This window comes from Athene noctua, chromosome 1 (assembly GCF_965140245.1).
Source record: "Athene noctua chromosome 1, bAthNoc1.hap1.1, whole genome shotgun sequence".
Taxonomy (NCBI): Eukaryota; Metazoa; Chordata; class Aves; order Strigiformes; family Strigidae; genus Athene; species Athene noctua.
In genome coordinates, this window is record NC_134037.1 from 128460828 (window position 1) to 128481713 (window position 20886).

The 20886-nt window shown below is 43.3% G+C and overlaps 2 protein-coding genes across 3 annotated transcripts in view; one reads left to right on the forward strand and one right to left on the reverse strand.

The window, feature by feature from the left end:
• Positions 1-2050, forward strand: part of VPS54 (VPS54 subunit of GARP complex) — a 56863-nt gene extending 54813 nt beyond the window's left edge. The window contains exon 24 of the transcript XR_012634962.1: positions 1442-2050. The gene's annotated coding sequence lies outside the window, so the exon portion shown is untranslated. The remainder of the gene's footprint in view (positions 1-1441) is intronic.
• UGP2 (UDP-glucose pyrophosphorylase 2) lies at positions 29-20659 on the reverse strand. Of its 2 annotated transcripts, none has more exons than XM_074924689.1 (10): positions 20562-20659; positions 14154-14281; positions 13498-13605; positions 6779-6964; positions 5251-5384; positions 4331-4628; positions 3053-3250; positions 2620-2862; positions 2058-2162; positions 29-1126 (listed from the first exon to the last, which is right to left on the reverse strand). In XM_074924689.1, the coding sequence occupies exons 2-10, from the start codon at positions 14265-14267 to the stop codon at positions 1019-1021; spliced, it is 1494 nt and encodes a 497-aa protein (XP_074780790.1). In that variant the 5' UTR covers positions 14268-14281; positions 20562-20659; the 3' UTR covers positions 29-1018. The 2 variants fall into 2 exon arrangements, with proteins under 2 accessions (XP_074780790.1, XP_074780708.1); XM_074924607.1 differs by lacking the exon at positions 20562-20659 and adding an exon at positions 19869-20160.
• Positions 20660-20886: the final 227 nt, after the last annotated feature.

Below are 20886 nucleotides of genomic sequence, written 5' to 3' on the forward strand. Positions count from 1 at the left end.
CAGTCAAAATAAAGCTATCCAATCACAGTTGTTTTTAAAGACCAACTTCTTTAATGATACATACCAGTGTTATACTAAGCTTATAAAATAAAGTCTGCATGTAAATACAAGAGAAACATTAAGAAATCAATAGTGATTGGGACAGGGAGTTCAATTCCTGTACAAATTTAGAAATGACTCAAGAGAAGATAAATTAACATACATGGCTGTGACAATATGAACATGGGTGTAGTCAACATGATCCATTGCTTGAAGAAAGAGGGAAGATCGAGGATTAAGATATTAACAGGAGATCCAGTCTTAAATGGGATGTGAAAAAGCAAACACCACACGTGGATACTGAGGCATTTTTCTCAAGTATTCGATTCTTTGGGTGAGTTTGGAACACCAACGCTTCCTGCTCTTACAATACAGAAATGGAGGTATTGACAGCCTTACCCCAGTCTCTCGCCGTACAACAGGGACGGGACATCCCGCTTGTCATCTGGGGGCTTAGAGGCCTAGAGGTTGGGATGTTTGTGAGCACATGAAATACAGGGTTTTAACAGCCCATTTAGCAGTAGTAAAACTTTTGGTTTTTAACTGTGCCTGCACTTCATAAAAAGTCACATGAGTAGCTAACTATGTTGTCCCACATGTATTGCTTCACAGCTTTATTTCTGCAGTTACAAGCAATTCAAAACTACTAAATGTTAGAGGCAAGCCTCTTAACTTCTTATCAAAGAAGATCTGTCCATCTTACCGCAAGACAAACAGTATTGCACTTCAAGGTTATATTAACTGAGTTACAGAATCTCTTTAAGGACTGAAGCATTACTTACGCACATCCATTGCGCTATGTGTCTGCTTAAAAAGATAAGCAAGAGAAATTAATTTTAAATTAATACTGCAGGGTACTGTGAAGATGACAAAGCATAGGCCCTCTGTGTACTTATATTTCTAATGCTTAAAAGGTTCTCCCATCATGAGGCTGTTTTAGCACAGCAGCCTACAGAACCAACTGTGCCCTCTCCCTGGCTCAGTGGTCCAGGATCCGAAGGTTGCCAGAGACAATTTTGTTCTCTAGTAGAGCTCCAGCTGGGATGTCAATTCTGTCACCATGGTTTGCAATGATGATAACTGTTCCCTGGATTTACAGAAGAGAAAACAAGCGATTAGAAACTTGATCAACTTTTGTATTACCTGTTGACTGGGAATGAGCAAGAGTAGTGGTGTCTGGGGGACTGCTTAGGTGTCAGCTGTAACACAGCCAAATCCTGGATGTGTTTAGGTGTATTGTTCCTGCACACACTTCCCCCTCCCTAAAGATTTTAAACAAGCAATGTTGGAAACACTGTAATTACCAGCACACTAGCTCTGATCATCTTACAAGCAGGGCTGATGCCTTCTCTGAAGATGCACACTTGCTGTAAGCCCCTTTATCATGTCTGCTTGCTTTTAGGTGGAAAAATGTTCCCCACATCAGTGTGTTGTGGCACAGCTCACCACTGCAGCTGTAAGGCACAGCGATATGTGTACCAGCGTGCAGTCTGATAACAGCCCAAACTGGTTCCAGTGCTGGTTGTGTCAGCAGCTGAACTGCCCTGGACTATCATAGGACTGTGACAATGGTCTGCAAGGATTGGCCAGATCCCAAGGAAGAACTTCAGAGAGAAATTAATTGCTCAGCTTCAACATTTGCTAATAGATCAAGAACCCCAAAGTGATGAGAAAGAGATGTGGCTGTCAAGCCAGCGCCGGAAGTGAGGTGGGATGTGCCTTGTAGAGCTAAAGGACAAAGATGTTGCTCCAAACACTGAGTCACGAGGTCTGTGATGGTTTCAAGGTTCATAGATCAACCTCAGTTCCCCCTATGACTATACAGAGAAGCTGCTGTAGCAGGAACACTCCTTCCTAAGGGTCACTGTTCAGGCTGGGCCTTTAATTCCTCTAGGAATTAAATTACTTAATTCCTAGGAGAGCTTCCACAGTCTGGGCATAAAGGCAGTGACTTAGGCAGGATCAGGTACTGAGGAGCAGAGATCAGTCACATATATGCAGGAGCATAACACACTCACCTTTAATGAAACATTCTTCCCAAATGTAACATCACCTGAAACCGTGAGATGATCCAGCTCCAGCATGTCTGGAATACTTTCAAACCTCCGCAGGTAATCTTGAACCTTTTGGAGAGAGGGAAGAATTAGAGACAGTTTAAATCCATCTGTAGATTAAGGCAGGTGTGGGAGCTTCCCAAGAACTCCCTTCGGGGATCATTCCAGAATCTACATCAGATAAATATATGAATTGCTGCTTTGAAAGCAATGTGGTATTGTCATTTCTGTCAGTGAGAACTATGAGAAATGGCAAGGGCAGCATCCCACTAAAGTTCGGTAAGCTCTGGAGAGCTCACGCCACCCAATTCACCTTCCGTTCCCTCCACTGACAGGGTAAAGGAGCACCCAACAGCAGGACAAATGGCATCATGCACACATTAAGTAGTCTGTATTACCCTAACAAAGAGTAAAAGAGAATGCCCACGTGGGCAGAGGCAGATAAAGTGAACCTCACTTACTTATTGCTATGGACTGTAATTTTTATTCAAAGAGATAAAACTGAAGTATAATTATAGGAGTTTACCTTTGTGAAAGAACTCCCCAGTTTGACAAGAGGCACTGTTGGAAATTCACGCTTCTCGCTCATCGTTAGAGATCCAGCATTAAGGCTATACAAATTAGACATCACAAGCAAGAGATCTGACGTGGTCTTAACAGGCAGAAAACGACTACGAGGTACGTTTATTCCCAGAGAGTTCTCAAAACTCTTAATAGCAGCACCAACTGCAGTCTCCAACTGGATAATATTCAAGCCTCCATCCAGAGTCTGGAAGAGAAAACTCATGTAAACACAAGCGGTGGGTAACGGCACTCAGAACTAGAGATGAGCGTTAAGTCAGAGCTCTGCAGTTACCAACAGACTGGCTCCATTCTGAAGACAGCAGTCCCTGGTTAGTTACCTAGGAACAAACAGTTCTTTTGAGTCCATTTCCTTTAAAATCTTCCTAGCTGATTACCTTTGGGTTAACAATGATCTCCATGTCAATGGCATTTTTCTCTTGCAGCCTTTTAATTGCGGACAGAGCGATCCACAAATTGTTGGTATTGAATATTTTGAATTTTGACACGGACTTGAATTCATCCACATGTGCTTTTGGGACCTGAGCTATCTCCACCAGCCTCAGCTTGTTTTCGTACTGCGTAAGCGTGCCACCCTGCAAGGGTCAAAGAAGTAGTTTTAAGTCCTGTTCATGAGATGCCAGAGAAACGCCCCCCTCACCCCAAACAGATGCACTCTTTTGTTGGCATTTGAAGTTGAACCTCAGTGAAAACACACTGTGTTCAGCTACCATGTTACTAATTATAGAGCATGTTTAAAGTGCAGTCAGAACTGTCAAACGATCCTGTTTCAGCACTCCGAGACAGTTAATTCTTTTAATGAAAGTTGTTGAGAATCTTTTGCAAGTGCTGCTGTTGTCAAACACCACTTTCAGCAGTACTGCCATAGGTTGCAGAGCAAAATCAAAATTGAATTTCATAGTTCTGTATTTGCGGCACCCACGGGAGAAACAAGTGCTGCTTCAAGTAACCTGAACTGTGTTCCTGCAGTGCCTTTCTGTGTTTTTATATAGAACTATGTCAAGAGCTTTCTTGCTATCTAATGAATACAGAGAAAATCACGTTTAAAAGAACAGAGGCAAAGTGCAGTTACAGGAAAAATTACTGCATGCTAGAAGTATTTAATATATGCCATAAAGACCTGACAAGCTGTTAAACCTGGACTTTGTACGAGTCAAGCAGCTGGGACAGGAGCTAACTAGGAGCTGGCAGCCACGGCACACAGAGCTGTACCCTGCACACCTTGTCAGCTGGGTCAGCAGTTCTCATTCAGTAGAGATACAACCGGTGTGGTCCCGCCCCTCAGAGCCCTACTTTTACCATCCTCCAACTTCACTCCCGTGTAAGTGACAGTTTGGAGAAGGTATGGAGGTTGTGACCTGCACCCTGCAGAAACCACTTGTATTTTTTTCAGTGATTGGTCAAGTCCAGGCTGTCCTTGTCTGCTGTTGCCCAGAACCTAGATCCCATTTGTTCCATGAATTAGAACTCATAAACTTGCTGATTTTGTGCATCTCAAATTAGATCCCAGCTGATGTGTTAAATGGTGCCTAAAATAGCTATAAGAAGATTTAATGTATGTCTGAATTCATGCATATAGAAGAGACGAGAGGCTGAGATTTTCATCAGCGTGCCAGGCAGCGTTCAGACAGACTCGCACAACCATCCCCCTTTACCTTCACATCCGCCCTGGTTTTGTTTGTGACTTCCATGACAAATTCACAGCGTTTTCCATTGGGTGGGTTCATAAGATGGTTAAGAATGTAAAGGTCCACAGTGGCACCCAAGTTATCTATATTGGATACAAAAATATATTCCTTCCCCTCTCCGATCAGGTTATCCAGCAGACCAGAGTTATAGAAGCTGGCGTAGATATCTCCGTGGCCCGGCGGGTACCAGCACTCCGTATTCTCTCCTGAGCAAGACACACCCTTGGCTATTGGCAGCAGAGTTTCCTTGTTAATTCTAGGATACCTGGGAAGACAGTGGGGTTTAGTTAAGTTCTCGCCAACGTCAGAGTAGCAGAAATTAAAATGCAGTCATAAAGGTACGACTACATGGGCTGTTTCATACAGGTCTTGAAGATGAGCTTTCTAGGTTAGTGGAAGTACTCTGCACCGAAAGAGCCCTGCAAATACCAGGCTCTCACTAAGAGGCTGCAGAATGCAATCCTCACTCAAGGACCGAAAGTTCTCCAACCGTGCTGTAAACCAGCTTTCCTCTGACACACAGGTTCGGACATCTTCAGCTGCTGTAGGTCTGTGCTTGATAAGGAAGCCATGTTCTGTCTCCCTGCAGAGCCCAGGTATCCCAAAAGCAAATTCAGGAATCAAGCAGCCAGCACACCATTATTCACACATTTCTTAGAGACTGCGTCCCACACATACCCCTCTCCCTAATTTCAACACATTGCCTTTGACTCTGCTTAACACCCTGACATTTCAGTCTTTAAAAGAGGCCCAAAATAGAGACTGACAGGGTACATAAGACACTGTTGCTACCACAGCATCTCAAACTAAAACCCCACAGCATTTGGAATATGGAGAAATGCAAGTTAGTTTTTCTTTTCACCCCAAGTGGAGAAGTTTTTTGATACCTGCTTTGATTAAAAGTATATATCTTCACACGGCTGTGACTGTACTTCTGCAAGATTTTCTTAGTGTCATCATCAGTGTTGAAGGAATTCATGAGAACAAGAGGAACATCAGTGTTGTAGGATTTGTTTAAATGCTAAGATGGGAAAGAAATGGTAAATTCAGCATGTACTATTAGCTTTGACACCTACGATTTTGGGAGAAATAAACTATTCAATAAAACAGACTGGAAATAATAAATGCATGAGATAAAAGATAGAGGTGTTTATGCCAACTGAATGGATAACAAATCAGGTAAAGGAAAACAAATCATTGTAAGATTAGGCCCAAATTAATATATAATTAATCTTTGTTTTTAAATCTGCATTGAGATTCAAAATTTGAAAAGCGCAACAGCACAAAACAGTTATCTTAAATTTTGGGGTATTGTTGATTACAAAAGGCACGTTTTTCCGCAAATTACTAAAGTCTGTCAGGGTAAGGTTTCAAAACCTTCTCTGCACAGTAAGCACTTTGGAGTCTTTTTGGCATGCTATGAAATGGACAATAGTATCAACAGTACATAATGAAATGTCACAATGTTAATTATTTGGGCATCTGTAAAAGTGGAGCTGAAATACACAAGCATTTCCATGTGGACAGCACAGCAAAGGCAAAAATCAAAAAACATGACAACATTCCATCAAAGAGTGTGCAGAAAAAAAAAGATACTTCAGTGAGTTCAAAGCTCTGTGTATCAGATTGCCCTCCGGTGGCGTCAAGAGACTTCCACAACAACCCTTTTGACAAAGTGCCGGCAACACCAAAGGATTAGGACTGCGTTAGCTGGATATAAATGTAAGTCTGGTTTAGAACTAACAGGAGGGTTGCTCCAAACAAACGCCACGCTGAGGCAAAAACTGTTGGAGCTCCAGAAACTATGGAACAGGCACACCCAATTCCCTGCTCTAATGACTATCTTAATTATCTGCTGCAAGAGGAATCTTCTGCATTAAAAACATAAGCTGAAGTGTCCCCTCTCAACACCAACAGCTGTTATTTTCTTTTACTTTTCTTTCTTCAGAGGAAAATGCCAGCAATCACTTCCAGCATGAGAGTTTTAATTTGACAAGGAACTTGGAGCTGCTGTGAAGAGCTCTGCACATAAAAAAAGCTTTTAAAAAGCTAAACTTAAAACTTGCACCTGGAGCAGTCAGAAACAAGCCCAGGAGTTAGCCATGCCAGGCCGCTCTACGCTTTCATTGCTTGTGTTTCTGGACACAACCACCACTGTCTGGGTTGGTGTGCATGGGCAGAATTACACTCATGCTAACGCATGGAGTGGACAGAGTTCCATGACCGAGTGCTCTGTCCCTCTCACACCTGTTCTTTCCAAAGCAATTCTCCACCACCAGCAGTGACCAGGCCTCACTTCCCTCCCCTCCTCCTTTTGGCAAGCCTCCATTGAGATGTCTCTTAAAGTGTCACACAGGAGCAGCTCAGCATGTCTCACTTCCTCCAATGTAGAAAGAAAAGTCCATCAGAAGTTACCTCAATCTGCTGAACTGTCAGATCCAAGAAGGTGTTCTCGTTTCGCACCCCAATAAGACTTTTGGGGCCTTTACAACCCATGCTTGTGCCCAAGCCGCCATTGAGTTTCACAACCACCAGCTTGTTCAAGACAGAAGCAATGTTATCGGGCAGTCCTCGGGCCTTTATTTTCTCATAGGGCTGGATCTGTAACAACAAACTCGGCAGTCAGAAATTCAGAAGGAAATTGCTTTCTCCTAAAACCTTCAAAACTTAAAATATGGCAAAAATACCCACGTTTATTTATACAATTTATGACACTAAAGAGCATTTGCAAAACGAGTCTACAATAATCTGATTTGTTACAATACAAACAACACAGTTGGTACTACAATAACCTCTTCTCTTGAAAAGTTCTACAGACTTTGTGACACCAGTCACAGTCAGCTTCATCCAGATGAAAAGATGTCTCTGCTCTTCCAGCAAAGGGCAACTGGCCTGATGGTGAGGAGGGGCAGGGAAGGAGTCAGGCCAGTTATGCCACTTAACACAACCCTTCTCTTGTCCTGCGGGAGACGGAGTCTTCTTGTGAGCCATCTAACTCACTAACTCACTTCCCTGGTGAGATGACTTCCTTCAGTCAGGTCACTACTTAAGAACACAAAACTTTTCTTCCCTGAGCAGTTTAAACTGGCTTTTTTTTTTTTTTTTTAAATACTTGGAGGTTGTCAGAGGCAACGTTCTTGCAAAAGGTTGGTTCTTCAACTCCATCTAAACCAATTTTTACTCCAACTGCTAGTGCAATATAAGAACAATTTGTCTCTCCCGATAGCGTGCTACAATGTGGAAGAAAGATCCTTGTTCTTAGCCTGCTCGTTGCAGGATGTGTTGATCCGGCTCACATTAAACCTTGCAAAAAGCCTTCTTTACCTTGCTGACAGCTGTATCCTACGGGTTTAAAAACAGAGCATGGGCTACACTTGGGGCTAGTGATGGAGAGCAGAACCAGGCTTGTAATGACAGTATGCCTTGCATTAGGCATTGCTTATCCCCTAATCCAAAGCACCTAAAAGTCAAGGAAACAAAGGTAACAATGAAACTACAACTATCATGCCAAAACTGTTAGAGCAAAATCAATACAATTATCCTTTAGCCTGCCCTTCTAGAGATTTTCTTTTGAAGAAAACCCTTGGTGTTTGAGTGCTGTGTGTATTCTAGCAGCAAGAAAATTATTTTAGTTCTGATAAGATCCACAGCTAATTTCCAAAAACAAATACATACAGAGTAGCTTCAGAATTGTGTTTGCTTTGGGCAAGTCAGGCTGGTGCTCAAATGGAAATTCATATTGCACTGGAACAAGAGGCGTATTTCTTACTCGGATGTGTGGGGGCAGAGCAGAGTTTGCGCAATTCCAGCATTCCAGTAAGCCACAGGCAGCAGATTAGAGCAGATCCCTCACATTAGGGAAATTCTGCCTTATGCAGGATCTAGAAAGCTTATGGTATATATTTAAAGATAAGATCACTCCACATGGAGTTACAATGGCTCAGGCAGCAGCAGTAACGCAGTCACTGCCATTTCACAGATGACATAAAAGAACTTCTTTCCGAAGTTCCTAGAACTTTTCAGGAACAGAAATGCACAAAAAGCAGACTCTTGCTGCGTTTTGTTGACAACAGAGACTGTGTTCAGGCTGGGTAGACACCTTGAAAAACAACTGTTCTTCTCATCAACAAAGAAGATGATAAACACTGCTTTAATGTACTGAAGGTACATCAGAAAGCTTAATGAATGTTTCCCTACCAGCAGGATCTACACTCGGAGATTTACTACTGCCCATCCACTCTTAAGGTCGATACCACCCTGTATTAGACTGCTAATGGATTTAAAACATCTAGGTTCGAGCTTTAGCCGGGTGGAACACAAGTCACACCTACAATGTTCAGGCACCATCTGAACAGCCAAAAAAATTATTTCAGCTTTCAAGTCTCACTAGGTTCTTCTTGCATCACTCACAATATAGTTCTCCCAAAAGAAGAAAGTCTGCTGCTCATTTTGAGGCTGGACTGCCTCAAAATCATTTGCTTTTGCTGAAGTGCCAACTACCCTTTCGTGCCTTCGCTATCATGCCTGAAACTAGCTTATGCAGGAAGCACAGACTACAATCCTGTTGAAGTGAACAGTTCCATCCAGGCCCTCCATCAGAGATTTAGTTCACTGGATGTCGCATCAGCTACAACACAATTTATAACTCAGCCTCACTAAAAATTTCAGTTTCTTCTGGCACAGGCATTGGAAGTGACCATGAAGCCCTGGATCTTGAAGGGTCTTTAATTTAGAGAATAACAAACGTCAGGAACTGAGATTCAAGCAGGATGGCTGCAGCATCAGGACTGCTGGATGCCAGTGGTGTCACCTCTCAGTTCCAGTCACACGTAGGCACTAACACATAGAACCACCTCATTCCCTGTGAGTGTACACCCAAACATGAGAAGCGCTCCACAGTAATACAAATCCATTTTTGCTCTAAGGAACAGTGGACTTGACAAGTAACTGCTGATGGGAAAATACTTAAAGAACAAAAAGGGGCAGGAATGACACGGGTTACAGATGCATGACTACAGTGTTACTCATTTGAGACATGTCTCAAAACCCGTTTGGGACTGTTCTAAGATGACATATCCAGCTTCTTTTGGTTTTGCAGACAGTGTCGCAGAAGTGATTTTTCAGAACAGTTTGCATGAGGGAGTTTGACTAACAGATTTCAGAATCATACTCCTACTGCAAGGAGGTTTGCAAGAGTTTGTCAGAGACAGACAAAATGAGCATCAGGGCTGTCATCGTGGGTAGACAGGAAAGGAAAACACCCATATTAGTCAATATGTAGTTACAGAACAACAAGGAAGTATTTACTCAGCACCAAGGGACAGTTTTAGAAATAGAACCAAGTGAACCCTTAAAACCTGTTTCCAGAGTTGGAGATTAGGAAGATGTTTTGCTTTGGAGTAGAAGCATGACATTCTTTCTTTGCCTTCATGATACAGTTCATTGAGATGACAATCAGCTGCAGACAAGAATCTGACCACTGGGGGGGAAAATAAAAGCCTCTAATAGACAAGCTCCTTTCACACTCACGTTGCTTCGGATGCTCTCTTTACTTGCTAGATGAGGTTTTGCATCCCTATTCTGAGGTTAACCTGATCACTGCAGTTCTCTCAGAGGCCTCCCAGCAGGACTTTGCTATTGCTTCCAATTCAAACAAACAGATCACTGCAATCTACAGCAGGATTAAATTACACTTGCCATGTCCACATTCTTTACCTCCTCTCCTTGTTAACCACCACACTAAGTACACTTTCTTCTCTGAAGACACTAACCGGTCTTAACTACGCTAGGTCTCACTGTAACCCTTTGGACAAGTGGAAGCAAAGCCTCTGGAAGGAAAAAACAAGTCAGAGGTTTACCAATATAGTGTGAAATGGGTTCAATCTTGTGTTACCATTGTCTGAAGCTTAGAAGTTGCTTGCCCATCAGTATTAGTTGTTACACTGAAAACACAGGGGTCAGGAATGAAATCTCTGATTGCAGAGAAGAACAGAGGAATATTACGAGACAATCATTTCTGTTTCAATTTACTGATAGGAGCCTTTACTTGTCAATAGATGCTTCAGGAAAGCACAGAAAGTTACATTCAAAGAACAAGCACAATGGATAACACATTAAATGATCCATGGAAGTCAGATCAGAAATTCTGCTCCAGCATAGCACAGACCCACGGCATCGGGCAAAAGCCTGAAATACCTTTCTGACCTCATCTGAAAGTCAAAAGTCGCTTATGTAAAATAGAAAATTAAAAGACAAAACCTATAAATGCAATAAACTATTCATGAACTTTAAGCTGTTAAAAATAAACAAAATAAACCCCCAACCCCACACTTAAGCACAATTTTGGGTGCTTTTATTTTATAGATGTACACACGTGTATGTCTGTATGTATACACACATGTACATATATACCTAAACAGATACTTTGAGCTCTACTAGCTATCAGCTGAAGATTACACTTGCCAGATTTCTCAGTGCTTTGGACAGATCAAGCAGCAATCCAATTCTCCAAAACCATCACAGGCAAATAAATCCACACTGGGGAGAGTAAGTTGTTGCTTTCTAGGCTGTGATATTTGCAGTGCAAGATTCTCAAAAGCAGCCAAACTCTTCACCACCATCAGCATCACCTCATAAAACAAGGTCATCCATACAGGCAATTACAAAACACTTGCAAGATTATCAACCAACTTTCCAAATGAGCCTTGTGTGTACCAATCTCTGTGCTGTTCTAATAAGATCAGGAGGAGAGTACCCTGTGAGGTTTTATAGCTAGGAAAAAAAAAACCCTCTACTGGAACTGAAGCACTCAGAGAAAATCTGCATATATTCACAAATAGATACTTGTCCCGAAGAACTCAGCACTACAGTCTTTATTCTGAAGCCCTTCTAAAAGGATTGCTTTTCACCCCTTCTAAAAGCTCATACTGTTCTTACCTGTATTAACTAGACTAATAATTCTGGAATGATGGTCTGTAAGAAATCAACTTTTATCTAATAATTCCACAAGTCATACCCCTCAGCAAAGAATTATTTGGGGGAAGTTACCATTCAGGTCACTTGGAAGGGGTTTCATGTAAGATACATTCCACTTTCTACAGTATGTCCCCTACATGATCGACACACTAAAAAGGAGGTGGAGGCAGGATAAATACAAGCAGGGTTTGAGGAGGGTAGGTCTTATGACTCTTATGGTCAGCAAAAAAAGAAAGAAAAAAATGTCAAGAAAGTTAAATTTGCTCAGTTTTTGAGAACGCTCAACCCACCTCCTGTCATATCAGGAAGTCTAAGTATCATCCAAGTAATCTAAAGAAAGAGGTATTTAGTTTGAAGTGAAGGCAGCATGGAAGAAAGTTTGTTTGCAGGTATTTTTCCTTAGCTTTCTTCTGTGACATTTACCAAGTATGATTATTTGATTTGGAGTTCATGCTAGGAAGCAAAATTTCCTTTGAGATCATGCATACATCTCACCTGACCCACAGTGACCTAATTTTGCAGGACTCTTAGCTTTCTCTCGTCAAAAGTTGATACACAGACACATTAGACACATGGACACATTTGAGAATGAGCTGGTACAAGCCATAAGGAATAGATATATTCTTTCTAATCCTGCCTTTCTTTCAGTCCTCAGTGACCTTAAGTTAGACCTTTGCCTAAGTTTTTTTAAACAGCTTCTCTTGCCTGAGAATGTCCCATCAATCTGTTTCAGTGTCTTATCATAACCCTCCTGATTGACATTTGCTCTCAATGTCCTACACGGTAATTTTCAGCCCTTTACAGAACTTTAAAAGTTTTTCCAATGAAGGTGTGCAAAACTTTAAAAATAGGCAGTAGCTCTCCCTCTTCACAAAGCAGCCCATTCACTTGCATCAAATTGCTGTAATTTAATCCCAGTCTTTATCTTGACCCAGGGAACAGTTTATTCCTTTCATTGTTGCAACTACCTTTTTACATATTTAAAAGACTTATCATTCCCTGGAGTCTCACCTGCCCCTAGACTAAAAGTAACCCCCTTTTCTTGAGCCTTCCTTGTAAGTCATGTTATCCAGAACTCCAATTTCTCACCTTGGCCTCTTTACTGAGGGTGGATTTTTCTCCCCAAAGCAATACTTCATTCAGTGTTACAGTACAGAAGAGAGAGACATCACATGTTTTTGAAGCTAAAAGAAAACACTCAACCTTGGAAAAAACCCTAGACTTGCTCTAAAACAGCATCATTCTTCAACGCTTTAGAGAGCAGCACTGCATCTGTTCTGGAAGTAACCGGACAGCCTGCCTTTCAGTTGGAAACAGAGCCTTGATTGAATCACCACAGAGAGGCTAAGAGAAACCACAAATGTGTGAAGACACAGAAATCCCGCAACATGCCAAGATCACTACACTGGGAAAAGTAAGAATTCGTGTAACTAACAGTGTAGTTGTGCTACAAGAGTCAAAAGACAGCCTAAGGCCACAGATGAATCAATAAAATGAGGTTAGGTTTAATAGGAAGTATTTACTTCAGTACTAAACAGTGCTGAAAAAATATTTAGTACTTTTTCAGCAGCAGCTCAAGCAGCAGGTTATAAGTTATAACAACACAGACAGCATTAGAAAATTACACTCAAATAACCCCCGCAGTGAACTACTTGTTTCAGATTCCTTGCTTTTACTGAGCTGTTGTAGATTGCAGAAGTTGCTAAATGAGCTATACAACCCAGCCCACTTGCCATATGTCCCTTCCAAATTATTCAGCAGAATGGATTGCTGGAAACAGTCTCATCCAAGACGTGCAACCTTCTTTCACGGGCAGGAGGGAAACGGGAACAAGGGTTCTACCTACTTCCTCTCTCACACAAGTTAACGTTTACTCCAGAGAAGGTACTAAATGGTAAGATCGCATCTGTCCCATTTTGTTGCCCTGTTCCATGGACAGCTAACAAACCACCACCAAAGAACTTGACACATATCTTAAGCAGGACCTGATGTTCAGGAACACGTACAGCATATGTCAATAAACAATTATTTTTCAGTTAGAACCCAAAGTGTTGTCCTACATGACTTTACAGAACCGTGACAGATATATCCATCATTTGTTACAAGTAGCAATTATCAGTTTTATGTTCCCTACAGACTGTCACTTCATTGTAACTTACAGAATCTTCTGGAGGTCTCTGAATCTTCCCCCAGTCCACAGATGGTCCCTTTTCCTGTAGAAATCTATGAAACAGCTTCTTAAATCCTTCCAGGTCCTTTTTAGTGTGCTACAAAGAAGAAATGCGTTAGTTAATGCTGGTATTTAATGCATACCTATTCGATGACGGAAGCATTTCTACTAACTTGATGTACAATCTATTCACAAGACTAATTTTATCAGCACTGAAGTAGACATGATAAAATGTAAATAAAATTCTAAAGAGTATCAAAAGCTCATTTCCCCTAAAACTCAAGGTACAAAACCAACCTGGACACCTAAAAGACAAGTCTTTAGTCAAAATCATAACCACTAGAATTTGGCTCAATCTTTAGGATAACAGCTTTATCCTCCCCTTCTATAATCCATTAAAGATTATACAGAACCATTAATAACTAAAGACGATTAAACATTTAACAATAAGCATGTCACTCAGTTTATATGGAACCAGAAGTCTCCTACTGACACCGTATCCAGGCTACTCTTCCACACAGGATCAGAGCACATCCTAAAAGTCAGGATCGTGGTATTCTGTGATTTGGCTCCCTGCATAATATTTGTCTGAATTTCCTGCATTGAATTTCCCATGCTGAGTTGTGTCCACATTACGCTCCTTACCTCTAGCTCATTTGAAGGTGCCGTCGCAAGTATTTTATCAAGTTCTACTTTCATTGAATACTCCAGCTCTTGTCGAATGACTTCCTGAAACTGTGAAGTGCCAGCTTGAGACATTGCTTTGCTGAAATCTTAAGTAAAAATAAAACATGGGTTAAAGGCAAAAGAAGGAAACCAGCTTATTTAGACTACAAACAGCCATCAATTTTCTTTTAAAAATTAATAAATTCATATAATCTAGTCTCATTTGATTACTGCGCTAGCACTCCAGGAATCTAAAAGTTTTTGTTCTTAGTAACCTGGAGAACAGACCTTAAATTGGAGCCACAGAACAACCACCCTTCTCTCAAAAGTCCCAAAAGACCAATGATCCATCTCAAGAAGTGTCCAAAAATCCACAGCAGTACACTTTTTCCTAGAGAGCCAAAGAATTCACTTCCTACTGCATCAACATACTTTAGCAAGTAAAAGTGTGAAAAAGCTTTTCACTAAAAAAATTCTTTTATGTAGAACATTGTGATCAAGGGTATCCTTCTGTTCACACAACCAAATAAAAACATATGCTTTAATTACTTGTACAGCACACTTCCACACGATCTTCAGTTTGTTCCAGTAAATACTCCCTTACTTTATGAGTATTTTCACACTACAGCATGCTTTTCAGTTACTAAGCAACCTAGAAAATTAGTCTATCACTTCAGCATTTGTTTTACTTTTGAAAGTGATAAGCTCCATAAATGTGAAAAAGAGTAAATACACGAGTGTTCTATAAAGTCCACAGTGCAGAAACGGGAGATAACATGACTTTATTTTCCAACAGAAAGTATTTGAAGCGTGTGTGTTCTCAAAAGACATTCTGCGTATGTTCTCTAAAGACCTCAGTTAATTTAATTTCTGCCAAATCCCTTGAGTAATCACTTCTCTAACACAGAGAGTGATGTATTGCCAAATATAGCTGGATTTTAGAAACACCCTGAAAACTAGTGCAAAAAGAGACAGGAGGAAAGTTTGCAAGCGAACAGAGCGATACTGCCAGAAAATACTGTTGGAAGAGGAGCCTGCGTTTAAAGTTTACTTATTTAGAACATGCATTAAAAGGCTATTCTATTGAGAATGTCTAAGAAAGCCAGAGGCAGTTCATTTCAATACAATTTTGATTTCATTTTATTCTTTTAAGCAAAGTATTCCACAGCCTCAGACTCAGTGACAGTATCTAATCCTTGCTTTGAAGCCCACAGAAGCCATTTTCCTGACTGCACTGTTTTGCAGGTAGGGGAGGAAAAAAAAAAAAAAAAAAGACAGACAAGTGCTGCAGTGCACATACTATGTGTGGTGTAACACAGGGGAAACGCCAGCTCAAGATGAACAGTACGATGAACAACTGGTTCTTTTTTTAATCAAATGCTTCATTTAGCAGGAAAACCAGGTAGTAATTGAAAGCCTGCTAGGCCTATCTTTCCAGATCAAATATGTAAAAGCACAGGACAGCTCTTGATTAGGAAGCACTTCCTCCTACAGAAAAATGAGGAGGTCTATACCAGCTTAATACTTTCATACCGAACTGCTACAAGTCCTGTCTTTTCATTCACACATGTTGGGTTGATGTGTACTGAAACACTATATTTAAACTTCCAGAGAAACAACTCGGGGTGGGGGTGGGGGGAATACTTTCAGATGTTTGTAATCTTCCCTGCAACATGCTGTAATACATGACTTCTGTTACAGCAACAACAGTGGTCATTTCTCACAGTTCGTCAGCCTGCAAAACATCTGAACTTCCCAATATGATGCAATGCATTTCAGAAGAAACTCTGCAAATGTCAAGGATTCAGAGACCATTATTCGTGCTGTTAAACACACTGAGGCTAAGTAAGGCAGCGACAGCTAGCAACTTCCCCAGGCTGCCATGTAAGTAGGAAAATCTTGTTCTCTCATATTAGCCAAAAGACTTGTATCTACCAGATAAGAGCATTTAGAGATTAAGTAACATCATAGACAAAAGAAAAAGGCATCATGAAAGTCAGTGTGTGATAATGTCCTAGTTTGTTGGTTGTTTTTTTTAATAATACTATAAATTGTCCACAACTTCATGAGCAAATGCTAAACACATTTGATCACCAATGTCCTCACAGAGAAGCGAAGCAAAGCAAACATGCTGCTTTTCCCAAACACCGAGCATCAAGCACACAGACAAGCCAGCTAGATGGGACATTTCTTACCAAAACCCAGACCGCCAAAGCTACCAGTGCTGTCAGCTGCACCCTTCATTGGTAACAGAGAATATTTAGGCTTCACGCTGAACATTTAACAACTACTGCGACCACTCGGCCTTAGATTCAACGTGCCAGGGCACAGTTGCTTGGGGAGAGCGCTATTAGTGCTGTCAGTACAGTTATTATTTTGGGGAAAGAGAGAGGAAGGGCATGGCTGGAGTGCATAAAAACATGTTTGCCTGGTGCAGGAAAAGTATCTATTCTGCATATGTAAGAATTTGAATACTGTAACTAAGCAGCCAAGAGAAATAGCAACTCAAAGCTTTTCTGCTTTTAACATGCCATTGCAAGGCAGAGCATTTATCTTAAGAGATGTCCACCAGATTTGGACTGGATTGGGATCTACAGCACTCTCTAAAGGCTGCCCAAAGCAAGACCCCAACAGCAGTATCGGTGCATCTGCTCCAAACACACACAGTACTAACTGTTCCTCTGCTGTTGCCCCTCGGAGTTTTTGGAGAGAAGCTGATATTTATGCATCTCAGCCTACTGCTAGCAGAAAGACAAAAAGACAACTGCAGCCCTTTAACATGAGCTTCTGTTAAAATCAACAGCCCGGGTGAAGGTTGATTTCCCTTTTCACTCTAGCAAGCAACAAGGAAGTAGAAAGGCCAGTGCAACCACATATCTGAAAGCAATTATTTCCTCCAGGCAAGTAAAATTTCCTAAGGCTATAATGAAAAGTAGTTATTGTGCCTCTAAAATTCAGATGAGAGGCAGGAGTGTTGGATAAAGGCAGGACAAGGTTTACAAGGGTACATGCAGCCATAGACTCACAAATCATTTTTAAAAAGAAATGCCTTTTCCAGGTTATTTTGCAACCAGTGCCTCAGATTTCAGCCTAAGCCCACTTTTATGGGGCCGGTATTTGTGAACACTCATCTGAAGGAAGAAAAGGGTGGGATAAGGTAGTGGAAGACTCCTGGGGGACCAGCCCACGCAGGAAATTAGCACAGAGCAAAAGAGCATGACTAAACAGCTGAGGCTTCAGAAAGCAGCACTGGGCTCCGCAAAAATGACCACCCAGGATATCTTATTTTTATGTCTTCAGTAGAAAGTGTTTCCTCAAGTAGCAGAGAAAGTTTGCAGTGGTGTCTGATGCATGGAGTTTCACTCAAACCCTCAGTGCCCCCCACTGTTATTTCTAGCATGCTTTTGGGCTCTGCTCTCACTTGCTAACCTGCCCCCTGCCCTCACAGCATGAACTACTGCATATGGCAGAGTATTTGCAGGTTTATGATACATAACTTTATAACTGACATATAAAAAAATCAAAACATGGTAAAATCAGATCAAGCTAATAAAAAGGAGGTCTTCGTACAGTGTCAGAATCAAAATAAGGGACAGATGTGCTCAGGAAAACTGCACAAGAACAGAATAGCGGTGACCCCTTAACTCAGGGGTTTGCATATATTTCCTTTCTGCCATCCCTCCTCTTATTTGACATTAAAAGCAGAGAATGCATTAAGATTGATTAGTTTTGTTCATTAACTAAGAAGAGAGCTTCACTGCCTTGGTACTCAGTACACAAGGACCCAGCACAGGAGGGAGTCATGGGACAGAAAACTGGAAATCTTTTGGGCTGAACTTTTGCAATCCAAGTAAGTACACAGAAAGACAGCAGAAAATTTTTTAAGTCTCCTTGGAGCCAGACTACTAGCATAAAAATCAAGAAGGGTGGCCAATACGTTAAAACATGCTGCTGAACTTTAAACGCTCTATCCTTGAACTCTATGTTGAGGGTACAGAGTGAATGCCGTCACTTCCACCAACCCCACTTAAAGTTCAAGGCAATTTTTTATCCCTGACAGGGGTAAAAATCTCTTTAAATACCCACACTATAATGTGCAACGCTAATAAATATTACCTTGTTGGCTTCTTAAAACTGAACATACCCACTCAGCCTTTACAAACATTTTTCTTTTCCTACTACTAGGGGCAAAACTTGCCAATGTGTTGGACTGAAGCATACATGAAGGGAAACGTATACATGTGCTCTCTCATTAACAGATGAGCACATTAGCCTGAGCTAACTCAGAAGTTTGCAGCCTAGGAAGACATTCTTGCCAGCTGCGCACACCAAGAGTAGGTGTAACAGTCAGACACAGCTGGATTTCTCATTCTAGCAGCTGATCCTCATGCTAAAAATATCACTTGACATTGGCAACATGTTTTAGTACTATTGTCTGATAAAAGAGTACTTAAATGGTGGATACTTTTGTAAAACGCTTCTAGGATTGTCAAGTCTTTGATAATTTTTAAAAAAACTATTACGATTTTTATGTAGGTTTCTTCAGCTTTCAGTTTAATAAAAAAATAATCACTTGCCTGCAAGATGGCTACCTTCAGCAGTAGGCCGAGATAAGCCAGTTCCATTTATAAAGAACAATTCAGAATGTATTTTTGTAATGTATCTCACAGCAAGAAGGGGCTTAGCTTAAGTTTCAGAGCGGCTGGTTGAGCAATGTGGCTGTTAACACTTCTACCCCTTCAGCTCTCTGCGTTTTGCCCAGGTGCCACAGGACATTTGCAGACAGTTGACACATTTACAGGGCAAGTGTTGTACAGTCCTAGACATCCACGAGTAACCCACAGTCATTTCCCAAAACCTGCGAAGGCCCTCGGTTGCCTGCAACATCCAACTCCGTACAGCAAATGACCTACTCGTGCTCTTTCTAGAGGCAGCATTACATTTGTCGATAGGCCTGTATGGATTGATATTAAGGAAACCTGCAGGCACGGATTTCATTACAGAAAGCGCACACACACACCGTTAGAAATACTGGAAAGGAGGGAAAGAAAACTGCCACAGCAATGCACCAAAGTCATTTTTTCTCCCCAAAATGACCTCTTGTGGGCTGGTTCCCTGTTTCGCAATAAAGGAATCTGAAACTCAGACCACGTACACACACAGTCACACAAGCGGAGAGTAAAGGAGAGTGCCTGAGCCTGTCGGAGGCATAAAACGCCAAAATACATTCCAGCCTCCGGAAGAAAGTGAAGATGTTCGACCTCAGCGCTCTTCCTCCCCCAACTTTAACAGACGGCTTAGTAGAGAGGGGAAGATTTGTGCTTGCAAGATCCCCTTGATCTCCAGGTCCTGCCTGTGCATCGGCCGGGGACCGAAGCCCTGCTGCTAGAACCCGCCGGTTTCACCGTGCGCCTGCACCGCACGAGAGACGCGCATCCACCGTGGTAAAGGGAACCGAGCCGAGCAGAAGCGGCAGAGGCCTCGCTGCCAAAGAACAAATAACACTTTGAGGGAGGAAGCCCTTGCACATCCCAACTCGGCTGCCGACCAGGCTGCTACACCTACCACTGCCTGTGCTCCACCGGGCTGCTGGGAAGGAGAAAAGAAAAAACAAACAAACAAACAAAAAAGCAGGGATCTATGTATACACAACTGAAGAGTCAAAAAAAAAAATTACAAAGCACATCAGCTTACCTTTCACAAAAGACGACATTTTCGCTCTTTAATAAAATAAATACTTTGCTCTTATAAATATAGACTGAATTGTTTCAGGTCTTTTTTACCCAAGGGCTGCGGGGGGACAGGCCGGAGGGCAGGATCCCTCCCCGCGCCCCTGCGGAGGCTGGCCGCCGGCAGTCGAGCAGCGGCGGGGAGGCGGGAGAGACGGCGGCCCCGGCCCCGCTGGGAGCAGCCCGCCCGCCGCGCTGGCCCCTCAGCCGAGCAGCTCCTCCCGGGCCGGCGGGCGGGAGGCAAACCCCGAGGAATTTAAATTTCATCAATGAAAGAGGCGGACCCGCCGCGCCCCGGGTTTCACCACCCCCAACCCTCCCCTCCTCTCCCCTCCTCTCCCCTCCCCGCCGGGCTGGGCCGCCCGCCCGCCTCCCCGGGGCTCGGCCGCACGGCTCCTCCCCACTCCCAGACCGGACCGGGCCGGACGGGCCGAGCCGAGCCGGGCCGGGCCGGGCCGGGCCGGGCCGGCGCGGCTGCCCCCGGCTCCGCATGCCTCGCGCGGCCCTTAGGCCCGAGGACGGCCCCGCCTCTCCCTCAGGCGGCGGGAAGACCGTGAGGGGCCGCCAGGGGCCTTCCCGCCGCCGCCGCCGCCGCCTCACGCCGCCCCGAGGAGGCGGTGGGGGTGGGGGAGGGGGGCGGCGGTCCCGCCGTACCCACCTCGTCGCTGCCGGCACCGCGGGCGGCGGGGGGCGGGGAGGGGCGGGGCGGCGGCGCGCGGGCACTCGCGCGCGCGCCCCCGCCCCCCTCCCCCCTCCTCCCGCGGGGGCGGGGTCCCACCGCCTTCCCGGCGGGCCCCTCGCGGCGGCGGCGGCGGAAGTGGGCGGGGCGAAGCGACAAGCCCTTCCCCGCTCCTCACCCGCCCCGCCGCCGGGGGGGAGAGGCCGCGCGAGTCGCGCGCATGCGCCGTGCGCGAGGGCCCGCGGCAGGGCGGGAGAGCGGAGCGGTGCGATGGCGGCGCCGCCGAGTCCTTGTCCCGGTGTGA